The sequence below is a fragment of the Lipotes vexillifer genome, unplaced genomic scaffold (assembly GCF_000442215.2).
Source record: "Lipotes vexillifer unplaced genomic scaffold, Lipotes_vexillifer_v1.1 scaffold749, whole genome shotgun sequence".
Lineage (NCBI taxonomy): Eukaryota > Metazoa > Chordata > Mammalia > Artiodactyla > Lipotidae > Lipotes > Lipotes vexillifer.
Window position 1 is genome coordinate 921,721 of NW_006782834.1, and position 22,257 is coordinate 943,977.

The following is a 22,257-nucleotide window of genomic DNA, read 5'->3' on the forward strand; positions in this document are numbered from 1 at the left end:
GCCTGGCGCGCGCGCGCGCGCGCGTGTTTGTGTGTGTGTGTTTCCCCTGCCGCGGGGAAATGGCTGCTGTTGCTTCTTCTGGGCCAGAGGAAGAGAATGAGGTAGAGTGTTTTTGTGCCTCCGAGTAGGATCGAGAGTGTTGGGAAGAGGAGCGCGTCCCCGGGGAAATGAGGTGGGAGAAGACAGATGTGCCTGGGGGTGTGCGAGTTGGGACTTCGGCGGGCGGGGAGGCGGCCTGAGGACCCACAGCGAGTGGGTGTGTGTCGGGTGCGGGGATGACCCGCGTCTCTGAAGCGGCGAAGGTTCCGGGGTGTGCGTGCGTGCGTGCGTGTGTGTGTGTGTGTGTTTGGGGGGGGTGGTCCGCGCCCAGGGCCCGGGACTCTGGGGGCGGGTTCCGTGTGTTCGGGACCCCCGAGTGGCGTGTCCCTCCCCCTTTGTGGCCGAGGCTCCGGAGCCTCGCAGTTGAGAGCTGCTCCGCGGGGGCCGGAGAGGGTGAGTGTGTGTTCCGCACACACACAGCAGCGGGGCCCGGGAGCTGTGGGTCGGGGCCGCGCCGCCGTTCCCGGGGCCGCGGCAGGAAGCGCGCCGGCCTGCAGCGCGGCCTAACCGCCTCGGCGTCCGCCCGCCCGCCGGCCTGCCTCTCACCAGCCTCCCCGGACGCCTCCCGGGGCGCCGGGCCTAGGGCCTGGGCAGGTGAGGGTCGGAGGCGGGACGCACCGATCGCTGTCGCCTTGGCCGCCCCCGCGTCTCCTGAGGAGAGGCGAAGGCATATTTTGGCGTTCCGACCGCAAGCTCTACCCCCTGGCCGGCGGTGGGACCCGAGGGAAAGTGAATCAAAGCAGTAAATCTCGAGAAGACGCGGTGTCGAGATCCCTTCTTTTCATCCTTTCCTTAAGGCTGTGTGGAGGGACTGAGTACATATTTTCAGCTCTTTTTTCGTTGCAAATACTTTTTCGTTGATAATACTTACGCATTTTTTTTTAAGATAAAATTTTTCTCGGAGGGGCGGGGGAAGAAATGGAAGCTGGCTTCCCTGCCCTATGGTGTTGGTAGGATTGGATGGATTTCGTGCATTTGAAATTGTTTTATCCTGCCTCCTAGGGGGAAAGGGGTGTACACGCCGAGCTGAGGAGGTCGGTGAGGAAGAGGAAGTTACTGGAGCTGTCATCCTCAGCACAGCCGACTCTTCAGCTTAGGCTGTTTAGATGCATTGTGTTCAGGGAGTTTAGCTGAGCCGTTTGTACACATGGGAAGCACAGTACTATACTTTAGGAGATACTACCTTATTGCCTCTAGTTATCTTAGTTGTCAGTCAAGATAGTCACGTATAAACAAGTTTTCCCTCACAGTATCCGAAACCTAGATCAGGCAGCCTGTATGGTCTACTCCAAGTGTGTGCTCTTCGAAGGCTATTTTGAGAGTAGTTTAAGCAGAACGCAACTGTAGAGGTCAATCTGCTGTCAGTAGGCATACAGTGCATTTCAGAACCAAATATAAATGGTATTTGGACGATTATTTGCTCTTTATCTACTCCACCCTCTATTTGCGTCTAGTTAGCTCATCTAGGTAAAACCTTATGGATGAAGTCGTCATACAGATTCCATCCTTGCAGGCCATGCTCTGTGTAATGGTCAGAGATTGCTCCTTTCTGAACCTGGTCTCACAAAGAAATGTTTCCTGCTGTTCACTGGGAAGTGAGCAGAAGAGCAGGAGGGGTGGAGAGCTGTTTTCTATGAACACTACTGGAAAAACAACACATGTTGTTCAGTGGAAAAAGGACTTGTTTTAGGGACCTCAAAACTCTGGCTATGCCACTTTTCTTGGCTGTTTTACCTTAGGCAAGGTACCTAATGTCTGTAAGTCTGTTTTCTCATAGGTAACAAGGAGATAAGACGTTTATAGTAAGGTTGTCCTGAGGATAAATTGAAAAAACATATGTTTGGCACATAGTAGCTGCTTAGTTAAATACTAGTTCTTCCTTTTGCAGCCCTGACTGTAGGCATTGAAAAACATGTATAAGTACAAATACTTACTGGATTACTGAGAGAAATATTATGTCACCTTAAGTTAAAAATCAAGACAACAGAACATTTGAGTCCTTTGATATGCATAAAGTATATATAAACAATGTTAAATGTATTTTAGAAGTCCTTTTTCCTTGAACTGTCATTAAAATAGCCTAGTGTACCAGTTTATAGAGACTATCTAGTCATACTTGATTTGTTTTCGTATTTTCGAATAGGCCATCTTTCAGTTTCATTACTGTTTTTGTGAGTTCTTGCTATGTAGCCCTGGAAAAAATTGTTTAAGCTATATATAGCACATATATGTTCCAATACGATCAAACATCAAAAAGGATCAAGGACCTAGAGTTTATTTATATAGATCCACAAACTATAAGTGCCACAGAATTGCTATGTAATTGTTTTAGTTCATGTTGACTGATTCTGGAGAAAACAAAACAAAAACTTTTGGAATATTTTCCTGAGTGGAAGCAAAAATCTTCTATCAACTTTCAGTAATTTTCCATTTTTATTATTCTGTGTGGAGTGGTAAGTGGGCTGTTCATTTAATTTTAATTGTATTGTGCTGGAAAAAATAATGGTATGGAGTTTAAGGTAAAGACAACAGAAAGGTTAAATAAAGCGTTTTTTCTTTTTCTCTTTTTTTCTCCTCTTTTTTTTTTTGGTGATGGCAGGGTGAAGATGATGTGGGAGGAGTTTCATTGGTTTAAGTTTGTAATGTCTCTGTTTACTAACACCAGGTTTCCTTAGGCCTTATATCATTATTATTTATATCAGCAATGTTAAGCTTAAAAAAAAAAACCTAGTAAAGCACTAAAATTTCAACACATTTTTGAAGTATTTTTGTGAAGGATAGGAGGGAGAACTTTATTAGAATGCAAAATGTCATGGTTTTGTTAAAGTGTATCTGTTATGGGTGTATGTGCATTTACAGTGAACAGAATTATCTGCCATATGGTTATATTGAAAGGAAGAATTCTTAATTTAAAAACTATGTGATAATTTTTAATACTTTAAAAACAATAAAATGGAAGTGAATTTTGCCCTTAACTAGGTATTTGGTAATTTTCATTAGACATTATGAATTATGGTATTTTAAAACACTTTGTAATTTTTTTTAAATTGGGAGAATTGAGGAAGACATTTTTCTGTAATAATCATGAAAACAGGTTATACTGAAATAATATGTTAAGATATGTGAACAGTGAAATTTATTACTAACAGTGGACACCTCTTGCTCTCATTTTAAAGTAAGTACAGTAAAATCAAGGTGGAAAATTGTTTAAGTTTTAAAATTTAATGTTACTTAAGTGGCCTTTTAAACAGGCTTTCCAAAATATCCCTTATAAATGTCTTTAATTAGGGGGAATTGAAATACTTAAGGTTTATGCATGTTTTACTTTGGGTAATGCTAATTAGGGTAATAAATATACTCCAGAATTTCGGTGGCTTAACACATGTAAGTTTGTATTTTGCTCACATAACAGTCCAGTGCAGGTGCCCCTTGTTAGCAGGCTTGTGGCTTACCTCCATGTGGTAATTGAGGAACCCAGACGCCTTACATCTTGTGTCTCCACCATTCCCTGGAGCCTTGGAGCCCTGCCTGTTACCCACGGGACATTTCTTAAGAACCCCCAAAGACAAACATCTGCCCACATTTCATTGGTGATAATTTGTCACAGAGCCTTATTTGAATGCAAGGGGGATGGGAAAGTAGTCCCTGGGTGGTGGACAGCTTGGGGCATTTCATGATGTTATTTTAGATGGTAGCATATATTTGTGAAATTATGTCCGAAAGGTAAATTATAATACTAAAAATTGCTTTCCATCTTCAAAGCGTAAAATTGTGTGAAGGGGTGGGGAGTGGTGGGAAGAGAAGGGAAGGAATAAGAGCCACAGGAGGAGGAGAAGAAGGACTTTTCTTCCAAGGTAGGTTTGAATGACAAGTAAACGTCAGCAGCTATTTAAAGATACAGATTTTACAAAGACCATTACGATTGGATTTTATAACCTTTAGTGGGTCTCTCCTTTGCCATCCACTTATTGCTTGCTCTTGTGGTCTACTGGGTTCTGGCTGTTTGAGTTATTTCTCTTTGTACTTTGAAATCAGTTGACTTTGAATTTCAGATTCTGAGGTATAGTTTCATGGGAAACATATTTTTAAATTTTCTTTTTTCTGTTGGGATAGAGCATTACTATTATTATTGTTTTAAAATATCATTTAGATGGACCTTACTGTGTTTTAGTGTTTTCTGTTGCTGTTTTTTGTAATTCTAAAGTCATTATAATTAATATTTGTGAGGCTTAACCCAGAAAGAACAATAAAATCATCAAGTAAACAACAAAGGCTCAATTATTAACTTGTGTTCATGTTTCATGATGAAAATACTACAACTTTCTTTGACCACCTGCACTAATACTGAACCATAATACATTAATTTTATTTCTGGACTTTAATTTTAATTGAATTGCAACTTACTCTTTTACTGCCTAGGATTATTGTAAAGTGAAACCTCAGCTCTGGGTATACTTTTATTTGTCTTTATTCTGAACAGTTTGGTTAGGAATCTGGGGAGTTTTATATATGTCTATATTCTCCAAAAGGAAGATTTTTGAGTAGTCTGGCTAACTTCTCCATGTTAAGTATTTCTAATGTTTTGCATTTTGAGCCTCTTCTGTACCCATTATTATACTTCATTCTAAAAAGAAAGTAGAAGAGACCCTTGAGAAGCTTATAGCTTATGAATAAGGTAAATAAAGCATATAATTTAGTTATTTCAAAACAATAAATGAACAAGTGCGAGTCACTACAATATAAACTGTTTGCAGACATTCTGTGAGGGAGTAACGTAAAATGGAATGGTGGGTGGGCCAGGGACTACTCAAAGTTGAGAGATTTGTTTTGGTAACAGCTTTTTTGAGATATAATTCACTTATCATAGAAGTAGCCCATTTAAAAAATATCTCAGTAGTGTTTAGTATATTCACATTTGTGCAGCCTTCACCAAAATTTATAGAACATTTTAGTCACCTGAAATATAAATCCTGTATTCTTTTGAGTTATCACTCATTCTCCCATACCCCTAATTCTAGGCAGTCACTGATCTACTTGTATTTCCATATGAATTTTAGGGTTAGCTTATCAATTTCTGCAAAGAAGCCAGCTAGAATTTTGATAGGAATTGTGTTAAGTCTGTAGATAATTTGGGGAGCGTCACCATATTGACAGTATTAAATGAGTCTTCCTATTTATGAACGTGGGATCTTCCCATATATTTAGATTTTTAATTTCTTTTGACAGTGTTTTGTAGTCTTCAAAGTTTTACACTTTTTTTGTTGCATTTACTCTTAAATATTTTATTCTTTTAGATGCTGTTGTAAATAGAACTGTTTTCTTAATTTCATTTTTGGGCTGCTCATTGCAAGTATGAAAAAATACAACTGACTTTCATGTATTGATCTTGTATTCTGCAACCTTGCTGAACTTGTTTATTAGTTCTAATAGTTTTTTAAATGAATTCTATCTGCTTTTCTGTATAACAAGGATCGTGTCACCTGTAAATAAGTATAGTTTTTCTTCTTTTCCAATCTGGATGCATTTTATTTCATTTTCTTGCCTAATTGCCCTGGCTAAACATTGTTGAAAAGCAGTGTCAAGAGCAGATATTCTTGTCTTGTCTTATTCCTGATCTTGGTGGAGGAAAGCATTCAGTTTTCCACTATTTGGTATCAGCTAATGAGGTTTTCATAGATGCTGTTTATCAGGTTGAGGAAGTTCCCTTCTGTTCCTAGTTTGTTGAGTGTTTTTATCATGAAGGGGTGTTAAGGTTGAGTTTTGAGGGAAATATGAAATATGAATGAGAAAAGTGAAGATGCTAAGTCCAGTGATACGTGGCAGATAATGATGCTTAACTTCTTTGGGAAAGAGGGGCTAGCTTTCCCCCCCTCTTTTTCCCTCTCCCTTCTTTTCTCTCTTCCCTACCCCTTTCATGATCTCTCATTGTCTTCCCATTAATCCCTATACACATTTGGAAGGGATCCTTTACTGAAGATTTTCTTAATCCTTTACTGAAGATTTTCTGAATAATTCGGGTTTTTTGATCAGTGGAGAATATTGTTTCTTTTGAAAAACATTAATTAAAAACAGTGTGGAGAATTTTTTTTTTTTTAGTTTGATAGCTAGGTTGGAGGGGGACACAGGAAGCAGAGAGAAACTAAATCATAAATGAAGTACTAAACATAGAGTTAAAAAGAAGGGAACAAACCTATGTGATAAAAAGTGTATGGTTAATGAAGAATTCCATGTTTACTTTGAACCTGGCTGTCACCTGACCTTTTTTCCAAAACATTTCAGCATCAATGGTTTTACTTTTGTAAGTTTTCTGCATAGTTTTCTAAAAAGTTTAATAGATTTCTTAGGAAATTTTGCTCTGCAAGGTAAGTTTATGATGCACTTGATGTGGTGATTATCCTTCATTTACTTTTTGAAATTTTAATTACACAATTGCATGCAGCTGCATTCTGATTAGGTAATTTAAAAAAATTAATCATTTATTTTTGGTAGAGTTGGGTCTTTGTTGCTGTGCGTGGGCTTTCTCTAGTTGCGGCGAGTAGGGGCTACTCTTCGTTGCAGTGCACGGGCTTATCATTGCGATGGCTTTTCTTGTTGGGGAGCACGGGCTCTAGGTGTGCGGGCTTCAGTAGTTGTGGCTCACAGGCTCTAGAGTGCAGGCTAAGTAGTTGTGGTGCACAGGCTTAGTTGCTCCGTGGCATGTGGGATCTTCCGGAACCAGGGCTCGAACCCGTGTCCCCTGCATTGGCAGGCGCCACCAGGGAAGCTCCATGATTAAGTAATGTTAAAAAAAAATATTTCTGGGCTTCCATGGTGGCACAGTGGTTGAGAGTCCGCCTGCCGATGCAGGGGACACGGGTTCGTGCCCCGGTCCAGGAAGATCCCACATGCCGCGGAGCGGCTGGGCCCGTGAGCCATGGCCGCTGAGCCTGCGCGTCCGGAGCCTGTGCTCTGCAACGGGAGAGGCCACAACAGTGAGAGGCCCGCGTACCGAAAAAAAAAAAAAAAAAATTTCTGTGTTTCATGTTATGTCTCAGAAATCAAATAACTTTGGGTTTAGCCAAGAATATTTCTGTTCACAAGGCAAAAATTGATAAGTAGTAACAGAATTTTTGTTTTGTATCCTCTTTTGTAGCAGGATTATTACTTTTCATTAATTTTTTTCGGTCTACTTTTTAAATCTCATTATAGGTAAAAATTTATTTCTAATTTTTTGAAGAAATAAATAGTTCACTTTGCTGTGTGAGACTCATCATTCATGCTGAATAGACAGACGCCTGGTAATTGTGGTCTTTCATATTGTTTTCCTTTATTAACAATAGAAATTGGTGACACACAATAGACGTTACAACACTTTATCTTTCTTAATAGTCATCTTTTGCAGAGAGAACCTCTCTGTGTAATCTTATAGTTTAGAATCTTTTTATTTTTCTTTTCCTAAATTACTTAGATTCCCTAAATGAGTAAAATAGTTCAGAGTTATATAATACCAGTTACAAATACTGATAAGAGAATAGAACTAAATTTAGGATATACCAACCTTAATGTCTTTCTATACACAGACTTTGCTGGGATCTTTACATATGTATCCATAGCTCTTTGATCATAATGTTTATATTTAAACAAAACCAAAAAACTGATAAGGTATGTTCTGCTATAGATTCATATGTAGTGCAATCTGCTGCAAACTCTACATATAAATTCATGAAATAATATATTGTGAATTATGTACAGAATGATAACCTTGAAATAATAAGAATTTGAATCACCAAAAGTATAACCTATTAATAAATATTTATTAAGCTTCTACTGGCTATAAACTGTTAAATTCAGGGTTCTGGGGAATAAAAAGAAGTTCAGAATATAGTCTTTTATACCAGGAAGTGGAACTAATGTTTATCAGACTACTGAGTACTAAGGACTGTGAAAGCCATCACCTTCCCTTTTAAATATGTAATCAAAATTAGTGTACAGAAAAGTCGGGTGAATTAGTATGATTCTCATTCTCTAGCTGGTTAAGAATGTGAGTCTTTGATCCTTCACTTTCTAGCTCTTGGGAAACTCATTTAACTTCTCCATGCTTCAGTTTCCTCATCTGTAATAAGGAGATAGTAATTAATAATCCTTATCCTACAGAGTTGTTGGGAGGGTTAAATGAAGTAATGCCTGTAAAGTGCTTAAAACAGTATGTGGCATGTCTGAAGTAAAAAAGCAAAACAAAACTAAAAAACGCAATATATGTTCGCTGTTACTGTTTCTTATTGTTAGAAGCCATATGAGTTAAATAACAAATCTTAAATATTGATAAAACTAATATTTAAAACAAGATCTGTTTGACTCCAAAATATTTACTCTTATACCACTTACACTTATAGGGGATTTAAGCCTGGATAAATAGCAAGCAAGTGAAGGCAGAATATGCTAAGTGACAAAGAACATTAAGTGCTGTACCGTATAGCAGAGTACATATGGGGTTGTAGCCTACAGGGATAAAGAGAGGAGGTGGAAGTTGATCTCACCTTTATAGTTAGGAGGAGGAAAGGAAAAGTTAACGGATTACTGCAGCATTCTCCTTGCTTGTTTCCCAACATCCATTATTGCTGCTTTAACTTCTGTTTCTTTGTAGGCATTGTCACCAGAGAAATCCTTTTAAAATTCTTTCAATACTGCTTAAATTCCCTACTTAAAATCCTTAATAATGTTACTGTTTTTTGGTTGCCTATTATGTGCTTAAGGGTAGGAGTTGGTAAGATTTTTATGTAAAGGGCTGTATAGTAAATGTTTTGGCTTTGTGGGTCATGTAAGATTTCTGTTCTATATCGTTGTTGTTGTTTGTTAAATAAACAATCCTTTAAAAATGTAAAACCATTCATTGCTGGCAAACCAAGCTATAGTTTGCTGACCCCTGTGCTAGGAGATTTACATGAATTAACTTCTTGTTTGAATCCTGGCAAAGTTGATATTATTAATTCCTAGTTTATAGCTGAGGAAACTGAAGGTTAGAGAGGCAAATTTGATGAAAGTCACATAGCAGGTAAATGACACAAGAGATTGAATTCAGATTTAGGTCATGGGAATTCCTCAACTTGTATACTTCCCAGTGTATCCTGCTGCTGCTTATTGCTTTTAGAATAAAATGGAGCTTTCATAGCGTTATATGTAAGGTCCATCATGTTACTGGCCTCTTGTACCTTTCCAGTTTTATCATTTATTACTCCTCCTCCTTCAAACATATTCTGTAGCCTAGCCAACTGAGTGACTTAGATATAGCCTAGTTTGTGCTTTATACATGCCTACAATACCTTATACTCTACGACCTCACTGACTTTCTTAATAACTCACCTTAGATGCTCCCTACTCCAGGAAACCTTGCCTCACACTTCCAGTCTTTGCTTTATGCTTTTTCTCTGTGCTCCCTGTAGCATCCTGTGCATTCCCCTTTTATGACATTTAGCAGACTGTATTTTGTTTACCTGGTTTATGTCTCTGCTTTCTCATTAGACTGAGATTTTTAAGGGCATAGATATTCTAAATGTTTAGTATATTTTAGGGGCTTAGTAACTGTTTATTAACTGAATGAATGAATCAAATGGCATTGCAGATGGTAGAAATTACATCAGCAGATATGTAGTAGCAGAAAGGTATGAGTCCAAATCAATAGAATTAGAAATGAAAAAGGAGAAATAAAAACTGATGCCGCAGAAATACAAAGGATCATGAGAGATTACTACAGACAACTCTATGCCAATAAAATGGACAACTGGAAGAAATGGACAAATTCTTAGAAAAGCACAACCTTCCGAGACTGAACCAGGAAGAAATAGAAAATACAAACAGGCCAATCACAAACACTGAAATTGAGACTGTGATTAAAAATCTCCCAGCAAACAAAAGCCCAGGATCAGGCGGCTTCACAGGCAAATTTTATCAAACTTTTAGAGAACAGCTAACACCTATCCTTCTCAAACTCTTCCAAAATATAGTAGAGGGAGGAACACTCCCAAACTCGTTCTACGAGGCCACCATCACCCTGATACCAAAACCAGAAAAAGATGTCACAAATATCACTGATGAACATTGATGCAAAAATCCTCAACAAAATACTAGCAAACAGAATCCAACAGCACATTAAAAGGATCATACACCATTATCAAGTGGGGTTTATTCCAGGAATGCAAGGATTCTTCAATATACGCAAATCAATCAACGTGATACACCATATTAACAAATTGAAGGAGAAAAACCATATGATCATCTCAATAGATGCAGAAAACGCTTTTGACAAACTTCAACATCCATTTATGATAAAAAAAATCCTCCAGAAAGTAGGCATAAAGGGAACTTTCCTCAACATAATGAAGGCCATATATGACAAACCCACAGCTGCCATGGTTCTCAGTGGTGAAAAACTGAAACCATTTCCTCTAAGATCAAGAACAAGATAAGGTTCTCCACTCTCACCACTATTATTCAACATAGTTTTGGAAGTTTTAGCCACAGCAATCACAGAAGAAAAGGAAATAAAAGGAATCCAAATTGGAAAAAAGGAAGTAAAGCTGTCACTGTTTGCAGATGACATGATACTATACATAGAGAATCCTAAAGATGCTATCAGAAAACTACTAGAGCTAATCAATGAATTTGGTAAAGTTGCAGGATACAAAATTAATGCACAGAAATCTCTTGCAGATGGAGAGATATACCATGTTCTTGGATTGGAAGAATCAACATTGTGAAAATGACTATACTACCCAAAGCAATCTACAGATTCAGTGCAATCCCTGTCAAACTACCAAATGGCATTTTTCACAGAACTAGAACAAAAAATTTCACAATTTGTATGGAAACACAAAAGATCCCGAATAGCTAAAGCAATCTTGAGAAAGAAAAACGGAGCTGGAGGAATCAGGCTCCTGGGCTTCAGACTGTACTACAAAACTACAGTAATTAAGACAGTATGGTACTGGCACAAAAACAGAAATATAGATCAATGGAAAAGGATAGAAAGCTCAGAGATAAACCCATGCACATATGGTCACCTTATTTTTGATAAAGGCAAGAATATACAATGGAAAAAAGACAGCCTTTTCAGTAAGTGGTCCTGGGAAAACTGGACAGCTACATGTAAAAGAATGAAATTAGGACACTCCCTAATACCATATACAAAAATAAACTCAAAATGGATTAAAGACCTAAATGTAAGGCCAGATACTATAGAACTCTTAGTGGAAAACATAGGCAGAATACTCTATGACATAAGTCACAGCAAGATCCTTTTTGACCCACCTCCTGGAGAAATGGAAATATAGATATGCATTATGTGCAACTGGAAATAAAAACAAAAATAAACAAATGGGACCTAATGAAACTTAAAGTCTTTTGCACAGCAAAGGAAACCGTAAACAAGATGAGGAGACAACTCTCAGAATGGGAGAAAATATTTGCAACTGAAGCAACTGACAAAGGATTAATCTCTAAAATTTACAAGCAGCTCATGCAGCTCAATATCAAAGAAACAAACAATCCAATCCAAAAATAGGCAGAAAGGACAGGAATAAAGATGCAGATGTAGAGAATGGACTTGAGGACACAGGGAGGGGGAGGGGGAAGGGTAAGCTGGGACGAAGTGAGAGAGTGGCGTGGACTTATATATACTACCAAATGTAAGATAGATAGCTAGTGGGAAGCAGCCGCATAGCGCATGGAGATCAGCTCAGTGTTTTGTGACCACCTAGAGGGGTGGGATAGGAAGGGTGGGAGGGAGATGCAAGAGGGAGGAGATACGGGGATATATGTATATGTATAGCTGATTCACTTTGTTATAAAGCAGAAACTAACACACCGTTGTGAAGCAGCTGTACTCCAGTAAAGATGCTTAAAAAAAAAAAAAAAAGGGCAGAAGACCTAAATAGACATTTCCCCAAAGAAGATATACCGATTGCCACCAGACATATGAAAGGATGCTCAACATCACTAATCATTAGAGAAATGCAACTCAAAACTACAGTGAGGTATCATCTCACACCAGTGAGAATGGCCATCATCAAAAATCTACAAACAGGGCTTCCCTGGTGGCGCAGTGGTTGAGAGTCCGCCTGCCGATGCACGGGACTCGGATTCGTGCCGTGGTCCGGGAAGATCCCACATGCCGCGGAGCGGCTGTGCCCGTGAGCCATGGCCGCTAAGCCTGCGCATCCGGAGCCTGTGCTCCGCAATGGGAGAGGCCACAACAGTGACCGGCCCGCGTACAGCAAAAAAAAAAAAAAAAATCTACAAACAAATGCTGGAGAGGGTGTGGAGTAAAGGGAACCCTCTTGCACCTTTGGTGGGAATGTAAATTGATACAGCCACTATAGGGAACAGTATGGAGTTTCCTTAAAAAACTAAAAATAGAACTATCATACGACCCAGCAATCCTACTACTGGGCATATACCCTAAGAAAACCATAATTCAAAAAGAGTCATGTACCACAGTGTTCATTGCAGCTGTATTTACAGTAGCCAGGACATGGAAGCAACCTGAGTGTCCATTGACAGACGAATGGATAAAGAAGATGTGGCACATATATACAGTGGAATATTACTCAGCCATAAAAAGGGATGAAATTGAGTTATTTGTAGTGAGGTGGATGGACCTAGAGTCTGCTATACTGAGTGAAGTAAGTCAGAAAGAGAAAAATACTGTATGCTAACACATATATTTGGAATCTAAAAAAAAAAAAAGCTTCTGATGAACCTAAGGGCAGGACAGGAATAAAGACACCGATGTAGACAATGGACTTGAGGACACGGGGATAGGGAAGGGTAAGCTGGGACGACGTGAGAGAGTGGCATGGACATGTATACACTGCCAAACGTAAAACAGATAGCTAGTGGAAAGCAGCCACGTAACACAGATCAGCTTGGTGCTTTGTGACCACCTAGAGGGTTGGGATAGGGAGGGTGGGAGAGAGGGAGATGCAAGAGGGAGGAGATATGGGAACATAGGTATATGTATAGCTGATTCACTTTGTTATTAAGCAGAAACTAACACACCATTGTTAAGCAATTATACCCCAATGAAGATGTTTTAAAAAGAAAAATAAAAGGTATGAGTCCAGATTCAAGGAGGATTGGGACATTGAGTTAGTATCTGGTTAACTTCCAGAGCTTCAGTGGGAACAAGGAGGTGATAAGGCAAATTGGAGCATGATTATTATGGAGGGGTTTGAATGAGGAATTTAAGTCTTATTCTAGGTTTAATTCTAGAGCACCAAGTGTTTTTTTTACATCTGTAAGTTGGGGTTCTCTTAGTAATACCTGAATTTTATGTCATAATATCGTTTAGATGATATTTTATAGGACATGGCTGTATAATTGTTTTGATTAATAGTTATTGCAGATATGGCTCTAGAATCAAGTAATTATCAATACTACTATTAAAGACTGGGAGCATTGACTGATTTTGAGAGGCTGGTGGCAGTTTGGAAGTAATTATTTAAGAAGTTTAATCTGGTTGAGGTATGCAGAATCAGTTGCGGAGATCAGTGTGGGAGGAGGGAGGCTCTTTTTTAAAGAATTAAAATATGAAGTGGTAAGTCAGGAGAGAGATGTGTCAATTGGGATAGAAAAGAAAGCTTTTAAATGACATCAGTGGTTGAATATGAAGGAAGAAGTCAAAGATAACTGAAAAATCAGAAGGAGGATACCATTTGGGGAAGATAATTATGAATTTTGTATTAGACAAATTGATTAAAATTGGAATTATTTCTATTTTTGCCTGAATTTAGGCCCTACTTACTTTATGCCTGAATACCCTCAGGATTGGTTTTCCCCTTCCTCCCTCTAATGCATGGGTGTTATGTTTGGATATGGGTGGATGTTTGGTTGTATGGACTCTGGCAGTCTGCAGAAGTCTGTGGAGCCTTTTTGGAATAACGATTTTTAGTAAATGAAATAAATAAGATTAAAAAGGAATGTGTTGGGCTTCCCTGGTGGCGCAGTGGTTGAGAGTCCCGCCTGTTGATGCAGGGGACACGGGTTTGTGCCCCGGTCCGGGAGGATCCCACATGCCACGGAGCGGCTGGGCCCGTGAGCCACGGCCGCTGAGCCTGCGCGTCCGGAGCCTGTGCTCTGCAACGGGAGAGGCCACAACACGGAGAGGCCCGCGCGTACCGAGGATAGGATTAGCAGTACTAATATACATATAGTATATATTGTGTGTATAAATTGTACACAAACTTAGGTCATTTTTACTATTATTAGTTTACAAATTACAGTACTTGTAGCACATTTCACGATTAATCATCAACTTGGTCAAGAACTATTGCTCCATTCAAATTTTATTCTTAGTAGCTCTTTTATTGAATTTACACACATTTCTTCATTAAACTACAGTTATTTGTAAACACTGTTAAATATTCTTTATGGAAAGCAACTTTAAATATATTTTAGAAAGAGATGGGAAATACATAAATGTTTACAATATAATAATCATTGTTTACCTTTTGCTCATCTTTCCTAGACTCTAAGGTGTTTAGGGCAAGGAACATAGTTCTAATAATTAAAAGTAATGGATTTTTGATAAATGTTTATAAAACATTACATTTTCTTTTAGTCTTTTTGTAAAACAACTTCGAAATAAAGTTTTTAAAAATTGTTAATAAAACAATTCACTCTTCTCAAATGGAGAAATAATAGACATGCATTATGTGCAACTGGGTTTTAGAAAATATCAAATTTTATTCCTTGATTCTGTGATTCTGGGTAACTGCCTATTGTTCCTAGTATGTTGTAAGTATGCTGTCCTCATTTTATCAGCCTCAGAACAAGAAGGAAATTCTGTATTGGTTAGCTCAGGAGGAAGGTAATGAGTTTAAGTAAAAAAAACAGGAAATTTGTTCCTCTGTGACCTTTGATGAGTTTGTGAATTTGGCATTTTGACTGCGGGCTTGAATTTCAGAAGAGTTTTATATTTAGTTTGCTTTGTTGCTTTTGCAGAATGTCTACCTGCCAAGAAAAAATAGGAATCCAAGTTAAAGGCTCTGCTGCCTTTGTGGGAAATAATGGACAATACTCTTCCTTTTGCTGACAAAATCTGGGTATCTGTATTTTACAATGACTGGTTTTTGCTTTCACATAGAGCCAAAGTATCCTTTTCCTGGAACCAAGCGTGACTCAAAGCCTTTGTAAGTTCTCTTTTTCTTTATCCTTTTAAGCAACTATTTTAGGAACTGTTTTAAAGCTGACACCCCTTCCCTTCAAACCTTTTCCACTCAGCACAAAGCACCACCTTATTGGCAGTCATTTGTATGAGTAGAGTGGGTACTCTCCTTAGGCATTTATTCATGTCAAAAAGTTAAGGATTAGCTCTGTTGTTTAATGCTATCTGTTTTGGATCAGCGTGAGTCTGCATTGGCCTTTCCTTTTAAATTCTTTCATAATTAAGATGCTGGCACCTAGGAACCCTTTCCTGGATGGAGCTTTTCTTTGTGCCTTATCGAGTTTTATCCCAGACAGAGTTTAGTTACTAAGGCTTTTCTGTTTTATTTCTCTCTTTTTAATGGAGACTTGTAGATTTAGATATGGTTTTTCCAAATTCTAAACCCTGGTTCTCAGATAAGTAAAACTAGGTTTAACACCTCTTTATGTTTATTTTGCTATGTATATCTAACGTTGGAAAATTGTGCAATTTGGTTCAGGTCAAAAAGTATGGGACAACTATTATGATTACTGTCAGACTTTAATGTTAGTCAATAAAACGTTGTATTCAAGATTTATTTAAATTGTTTTCCCAAAGAAATAGAAAAGCTAAGATAATTAGAAAAGCTGTTCATTATGAAAAGTGTTCTTTAGTTAAATCCTTAGTTTTTTTTTTTTTTATTTGCGGTACGCGGGCCTCTCACTGTTGAGGCCTCTCCCGTTGCGGAGCACAGGCTCCAGATGCGCAGGCTCAGCGACCATGGCTCACGGGCCCAGCCGCTCCGCGGCATGTGGGATGTTCCCCGACCGGGGCACAAACCTGTGTCCCCTGCATCAGCAGGCGGACTCTCAACCACTGCGCCACCAGGGAAGCCCAAATCCTTAGTTTTTGATACTACTATCATGTTCAGTTTTCTAGTAATGAAAACCAAACGATTTTTAAAAAATAAATTATTTATTTATTTGTGGCTGTGTTGGGTCTTCATTGCTGCATGGGGGCTTTCTCTAGTTGCGGCGACCAGGGGCTACTCTTCGTTGCGGTGTGTGGGCTTCTTGATGGGGAGCATGGGCTCTAAGTGCATGGGCTTCACTAGTTGTGGCACATGGGCTCAGTAGTTGTGGTGCACGGGATTAGTTGCTCCGTGGCATGTGAGATCTTCCCGGACCAGGGATCAAATCCGTGTCCCCTGCATTGGCAGGTGGATTCTTAACTACCGTGCCACCGGGGAAGCCCCCCAAATGAGTTTTTGAATTAGTGTTTAAATTTTCTTGATGCAATACAACATTCATAATTTATACACAGATGATTTTTTTTGCTTATGTAAACAGACTTAAGACATTATATTTGTGAAATATTAGTGAATTATTTGATTTTACATACTGCTAGAGAGGCAGAGCCTGAAATTAGAAGGTAGGAGATAGAAAAGATGAAGTATTTTATGAAGTGTTATGAAGTGTTAGCATGTTACTTCAGTTTTTTTCACATTTAACACGTTGTACTGAGTCCAGTTTTTCTAGTGGGTTTGTTATTTTGAGTCATAGGAACTCTCATACTCTTGGCATGCTTACTTTTTTTTTTGGCTGTACCACACAGCTTGCAGGATCTTAGTTCCCTGACCAGGGATTGAACCCATGGCCCCTGCAGTGGAAGTGGGGAGTTGGAACCACTGGACCACGGGAATTCCCTTGATATGCTTACTTTTAAAAGTGTGGCTTATCTAGATGATCTGTGATCCTCTTAAAACTGCCCTTGCAGCCTGTCTTAGTTTGGGTCTGAACATATTTACTCTTTCTGTACAGCAGCAAAGATCTTTTCATTTCTGGTAGGTTTGAAGCAACAGACTTTGCTGTGAATTCTTGTTTACTCTTCGTTTAGATTGCACAGACAACTGATTTAGGAGAGTACTTTTCTTTGGGTACTACTTATTATTGATTAGGAGATTTAGGAGAATGCTTGCAGTAAACTTTCTGATCTTAAATTGTAGACATCTTTGTGAATAGAGTACTCTTGCTTCTGTTTTTTCCCTTCCCACTTAACTTTAGTAGGTTAACCATGGTGGAATTCGAAGGAGAATTTCCAGCATTCAGATATAGTGACCTTTGATGATTAGTATGTTAAGGAGAATGCTGGAGAATAGACTTTGCGTGTTTATCCTTGAACACGTGCCAGATGTATTGGATGTTCCCTCTTGACTTCATAATAGCATCTTGAGTACACAACAGGGTGGAAACCTCATTGTCATCCTGTGGCAATTTTCCTGCTTATCCTGGATATCTTACAACTGCTCTTCAAAGAGGGATGTGAGGTATATTGGAGTTAGGCTGATAGAGAATTTAGAGGACAAGCGTACAAATTTTAAAAATCACAAACCATTTTTCTTATTTATTTTGTCAGTGTCTGTATTTGTGATTGAAGTAGGAAATGAAAGAGAGGAACTGCTAGTGTGAGAATTCATTAGACAAATGGGAACATTGTTTCCCTGTGTTATCTCAAAGTTTATTGAATAGTAAGCTGCACTGTAATGGATGTTACATTTGTTGTGCCTGTATCAGAAAATTGAACTGTTTCTGAGTCAGTATGTACTCCATTCAGGTTACTTGGATTCAACGTGTTAGGGTTACGATTGTAATCGGATTTGGGTATTCCTGGGTATAGTTGATTTTACAATGTTGTGTTAGTTTCAGGTGTACTGCAAAGTGATTTAGGTATACGTATACATATATTCATTCTTTTTTAGACTCTTTTCTCATATAGGTTTTCACAGAATATTGAGTAGAGCTCCCTGTGCTATACAGTAGGTCCTTCTTGGTTATCTTATACATAGTAGTGTGTGTGTATTCAACCCAAGCTCCTGATTTCTACCAACACCCCCACGTTTCCCCTTTGGAAACCATGAGCTCTCTATATCTGTAAGTCTGTTTCTGTTTTGTAAATAAGTTCATTTGTACCTTTATTTTTAAATTAGATTCCAGATATGACTTACTTCAGTTGGTATGATAATCTCTAGGTCCATCCATGTTGCTGCAAATGGCATTATTTCATTCTTTTTTATGGCTGAGTAATATTCCAACCATAAATCGTTATCCATTGCTCTGTCCTTGGGGACATCTGCTTTATCCATTCCTCTGTCCTTGGGGTTTCTGAGGGGACTGTATATATGAAGAAAAATGAGAATTGAACTAGCAATTCATTAATATATAGGCCTTGTGCTGGGCTGGTTTAAAATTAAGGGCCGTATGGACCTCCTACTCCTCATCTCTTGTTTCTAGATCAACTTTTTGAAAATCAATTTGCCTAAGAATGAGTTTGCTGAGATTAGAAAAATTAATTTCTTTGCCTCAGCAAAATTATTTTGAAATTTATGTTGCCATGTGTATCAATAGGTCAGTCTTTTTTTTCATATTCCGTAAAGTTCTTTTATTTTAGTTTTTATTCTTTTAACCTTTTTTTCAAAAAAAAATTGAAGTGTAGTTAATTTCCAGTGTTGTATATGCTTCAGGTGTACAGCAAAGTGATTTATATACAGCAAAGTGATTTATATATATAAATTCTTTTCCATTATAGGTTATTACATGATACTGAATATAGTTCCCTGTGCTACATATATAGGGGGTCTTTGTTGTTATTTGTTTTATATACAGTGGTGTGTATATGTTGATCCCAAACTCCTAATTTATCTCCCTGCTCCCCTTTCTATCCCCTTTGTTTTCTATGTTTGTGAGTATATTTCTGTTTTGTAAATAAGTTCATTTGTATCATTTTTTAAGATTCTACATATAAGTGATATCATATGATACTTGTCTTTCTCTGTCTGACTTAACTTCACATTATTAATATGATAATTTCTAGGTCCATCCATGTTGCTGCAAATGGCATTATTTCATTCTTTTTTTTGTTGGACTATAGTTGCTTTACAGTGTTGTGTTAGTTTCTTCTCTACAGCAAAGTGAATCAGTTATACGTAAACATATATCCACTCTTTTTCAGATTTCCTTCCCATTTATTTCATGCTTATGGCTGAGTAATATTCCATTGTATATATGTACCATATCTTCTTTTTTTTTAATTTTTAAATTTTATTTATTTTTTTATACAGCAGCTTCTTATTAGTTATCCATTTTATACATATTAGTGTATACATGTCAATCCCAATCTCCCAATTCATCACACCACCACCCCTGACACTTCCCCCCTTGGTATCCATACGTTTGTTCTCTACGTCTTTGTCTCTATTTCTGCCCTGCAAACTGGTTCATCTGTACAGTTTTTCTAGGTTCCACATATATGTGTTAATATACAATATTTGTTTTTCTTTTTCTGACTTACTTCACTGTGGATGACAGTCTCTAGATCCATCCACATCTCTACAGATGACCCAATTTCATTCCTTTTTATGGCTGAGTAATATTCCATTGTATATCTGTGCCACATTTTCTTTATCCATTCATCTTTCGATGGGCATTTAGGTTGCTTCCATGACCTGACTATTGTAAATAGTGCTGCAGTGAACCTTGGGGTGCATGTGTCTTTTTGAATTATGGTTTTCTCTGGGTATATGCCCAGTAATGGGTTTGCTGGGTCATATGGTAGTTCTGTTTTTAGTTTTTTACGGAACCTCCATGCTGTTCTCCATAGTGGCTGTATCAATTTACTCACCAACCGTGCAAGAGGGTTCCCTTTTCTCCACACCCTCTCCAGCATTAGTTGTTTGTAGATTTTCTGATGGTGCCCATTCTAAGTGGTGTGAGGTGATACGTCATTGTAGTTTTGATTTACATTCCTCTAATAATTAGTGATGTTGAGCAGCTGTTCATGTGCCTCTTGGACATCTGTATATCTTCTTTGGATAAATGTCTATTTAGGTCTTCTCTCCATTTTTGGATTGGGTTGTTAGTTTTTTTTGATACTGAGCTGCATGAGCTGCTTGTAAATTTTAGAGATTAATCCTTTGTCAGTTGCTTCAGTTGCAAATATTTTCTCCCATTCTGAGGGTTGTCTTTTCGTCTTGTTTATGGTTTCCTTTGCTGTGCAAAAGCTTTTAAGTTTCATTAGGTCCCATTTGTTTATTTTTGTTTTTATTTCCATTTCTCTAGGAGGTGGGTCAAAAAGGATCTTGCTGTGATTTATGTCATGGAATGTTCATCCTGTGTTTTCCTCTAAGAGTTTTATAGTGTCTGGCTTTACATTTAGGTCTGTAATCCATTTTGAGTTTCTTTTTGTGTATGGTGTTAGGGAGTGTTCTAATTTCATTCTTTTACATGTAGCTATCCAGTTTTCCCAGCACCACTTATTGAAGAGGTTGTCTTTTCTCCATTGTGTATTCTTGCCTTTTTTATAAAAGATAAGGTGACCATATGTGTGTGGGTTTATCTCTGGGTTTTCTATCCTGTTCCATTGATCTATATTTCTGTTTTGGTGCCAGTACCATCCTGTTTTGATTACTGTAGCTTTGTAGTATAGTCTGAAGTCAGGGAGCCTGATTCCTCCAGCTTCGTTTTTTTTCTCAAGACTGCTTTGGCTCTTCGGGGTCTTTTGTGTCTCCATACAAATTTTAAGATTTTTTATTCTAGTTCTGTAAAAAATGCCATTGGTAATTTGATAGGGATTGCATTGAATCTGTAGATTGTTTGGGTAGTATAGTCATTTTCACAATATTGATTCTTCCAATCCAAGAATATGGTATCTTCCTCCATCTGTTTGTGTCATCTTAAATTTCTTTCATCAGTGTCTTACAGTTTTCTGCATACAGGTCTTTTCTCTCTAAGTAGGTTTATTCGTAGGTATTTTATTCTTTTTGTTGCAATGGTAAGTGGGAGTGTTTCCTTAATTTCTGTTCAGATTTTTTGTCATTAATATATAGGAATGCAAGACATTTCTGTGCATTAATTTTGTATCCTGCAACTTTACCAAATTCGTTGATTCGCTCTAGTAGTTTCCTGGTGGCATGTTTAGGATTCTCTTTTTATAGTATCATGTCATCTGCAAACAGGGACAGTTTTACTTCTTCTTTTCCAGTTTGTATTCCTTTTATTTCTTTACTTCTCTGGTTGCTGTGGCTAGGACTTCCAAAACTATGTTGAATAATAGTGGTGAGAGTGGACATCCTTATCTTGTTCCTGAATTTAGAGGAAATGCTTTCAGGTTTTCACCATTGAGAAGATGTTTGCTGTGGGTTTGTCATATATGGCTTTTATTATGTTGAGGTAGGTTCCCTCTATGCCCACTGTCTGGAGTTTTTATCGTAAATGGGTGTTGAATTTTGTCAAAAGCTTTTTCTGCATCTATTGGGATGCTCATATGGTTTTTATTGTTTGTTCAAATGGTGTATTGTGTTGATTTCCCTATATTGAAGAATCCTTGAATCCCTGGGATAAATTCCACTTGATCATGGTGTATGATCCTTTTAATGTGTTGTTGGATTCTGTTTGCTAGTATTTTGTTGAGGATTTTTGCATCAATGTTCATCAGTGATATTGGTCTGTAATTTTTTCTTTTTTTGTAGTATCTTTGTCTGGTTTTGGTATCAGGGTGATGGTGGCCTCATAGAATGAGTTTGGGAGTGTTCCTTCCTCTGCAAGTTTTGGAAGGGTTTGGGATGGATAGGTGTTAGCGCTTCTCTAAATGTTTGGTAGAATTCACCAGTGAAGCCATCTGGTCCTCGACTTTTGTTTGTTGGAAGATTTTTAATCGCAGCTTCAATTTCATTACTTGTGATTCGTTTGTTCACATTTTCTGTTTCTTCTTGGTTCAGTCTCGGAAGTTTATACCTTTCTAAGAATTTGTCCATTTCTTCTAGGTTGTACATTTTATTGGCATAGAGTTGCTTTTAGTAGTCTCTTTAGGATGCTTTGTATTTCTGCAGTGTCTGTTGTAACTTCTCCTTTTTCATTTCTTATTTTATTGATTTGAGTCCTCTCCCTCTTTTTCTTGATGAGTCTGGCTGATGGTATATCAATTTTGTTTATCTTCTCAAAGAACCT

At 38.0% G+C, this 22,257-nt stretch overlaps 1 protein-coding gene across 1 annotated transcript in view; it reads left to right on the forward strand.

Moving 5' to 3' along the window:
• The first annotated feature begins 33 nt into the window (after positions 1-33).
• Positions 34-22,257, forward strand: part of CNOT6L (CCR4-NOT transcription complex subunit 6 like) — a 119,886-nt gene continuing 97,662 nt past the window's right edge. Inside the window, exon 1 of the mRNA XM_007455410.1 lies at positions 34-172. Coding sequence (XP_007455472.1) covers positions 168-172 — 5 coding nt within the window. The 5' untranslated portion in view covers positions 34-167. The remainder of the gene's footprint in view (positions 173-22,257) is intronic.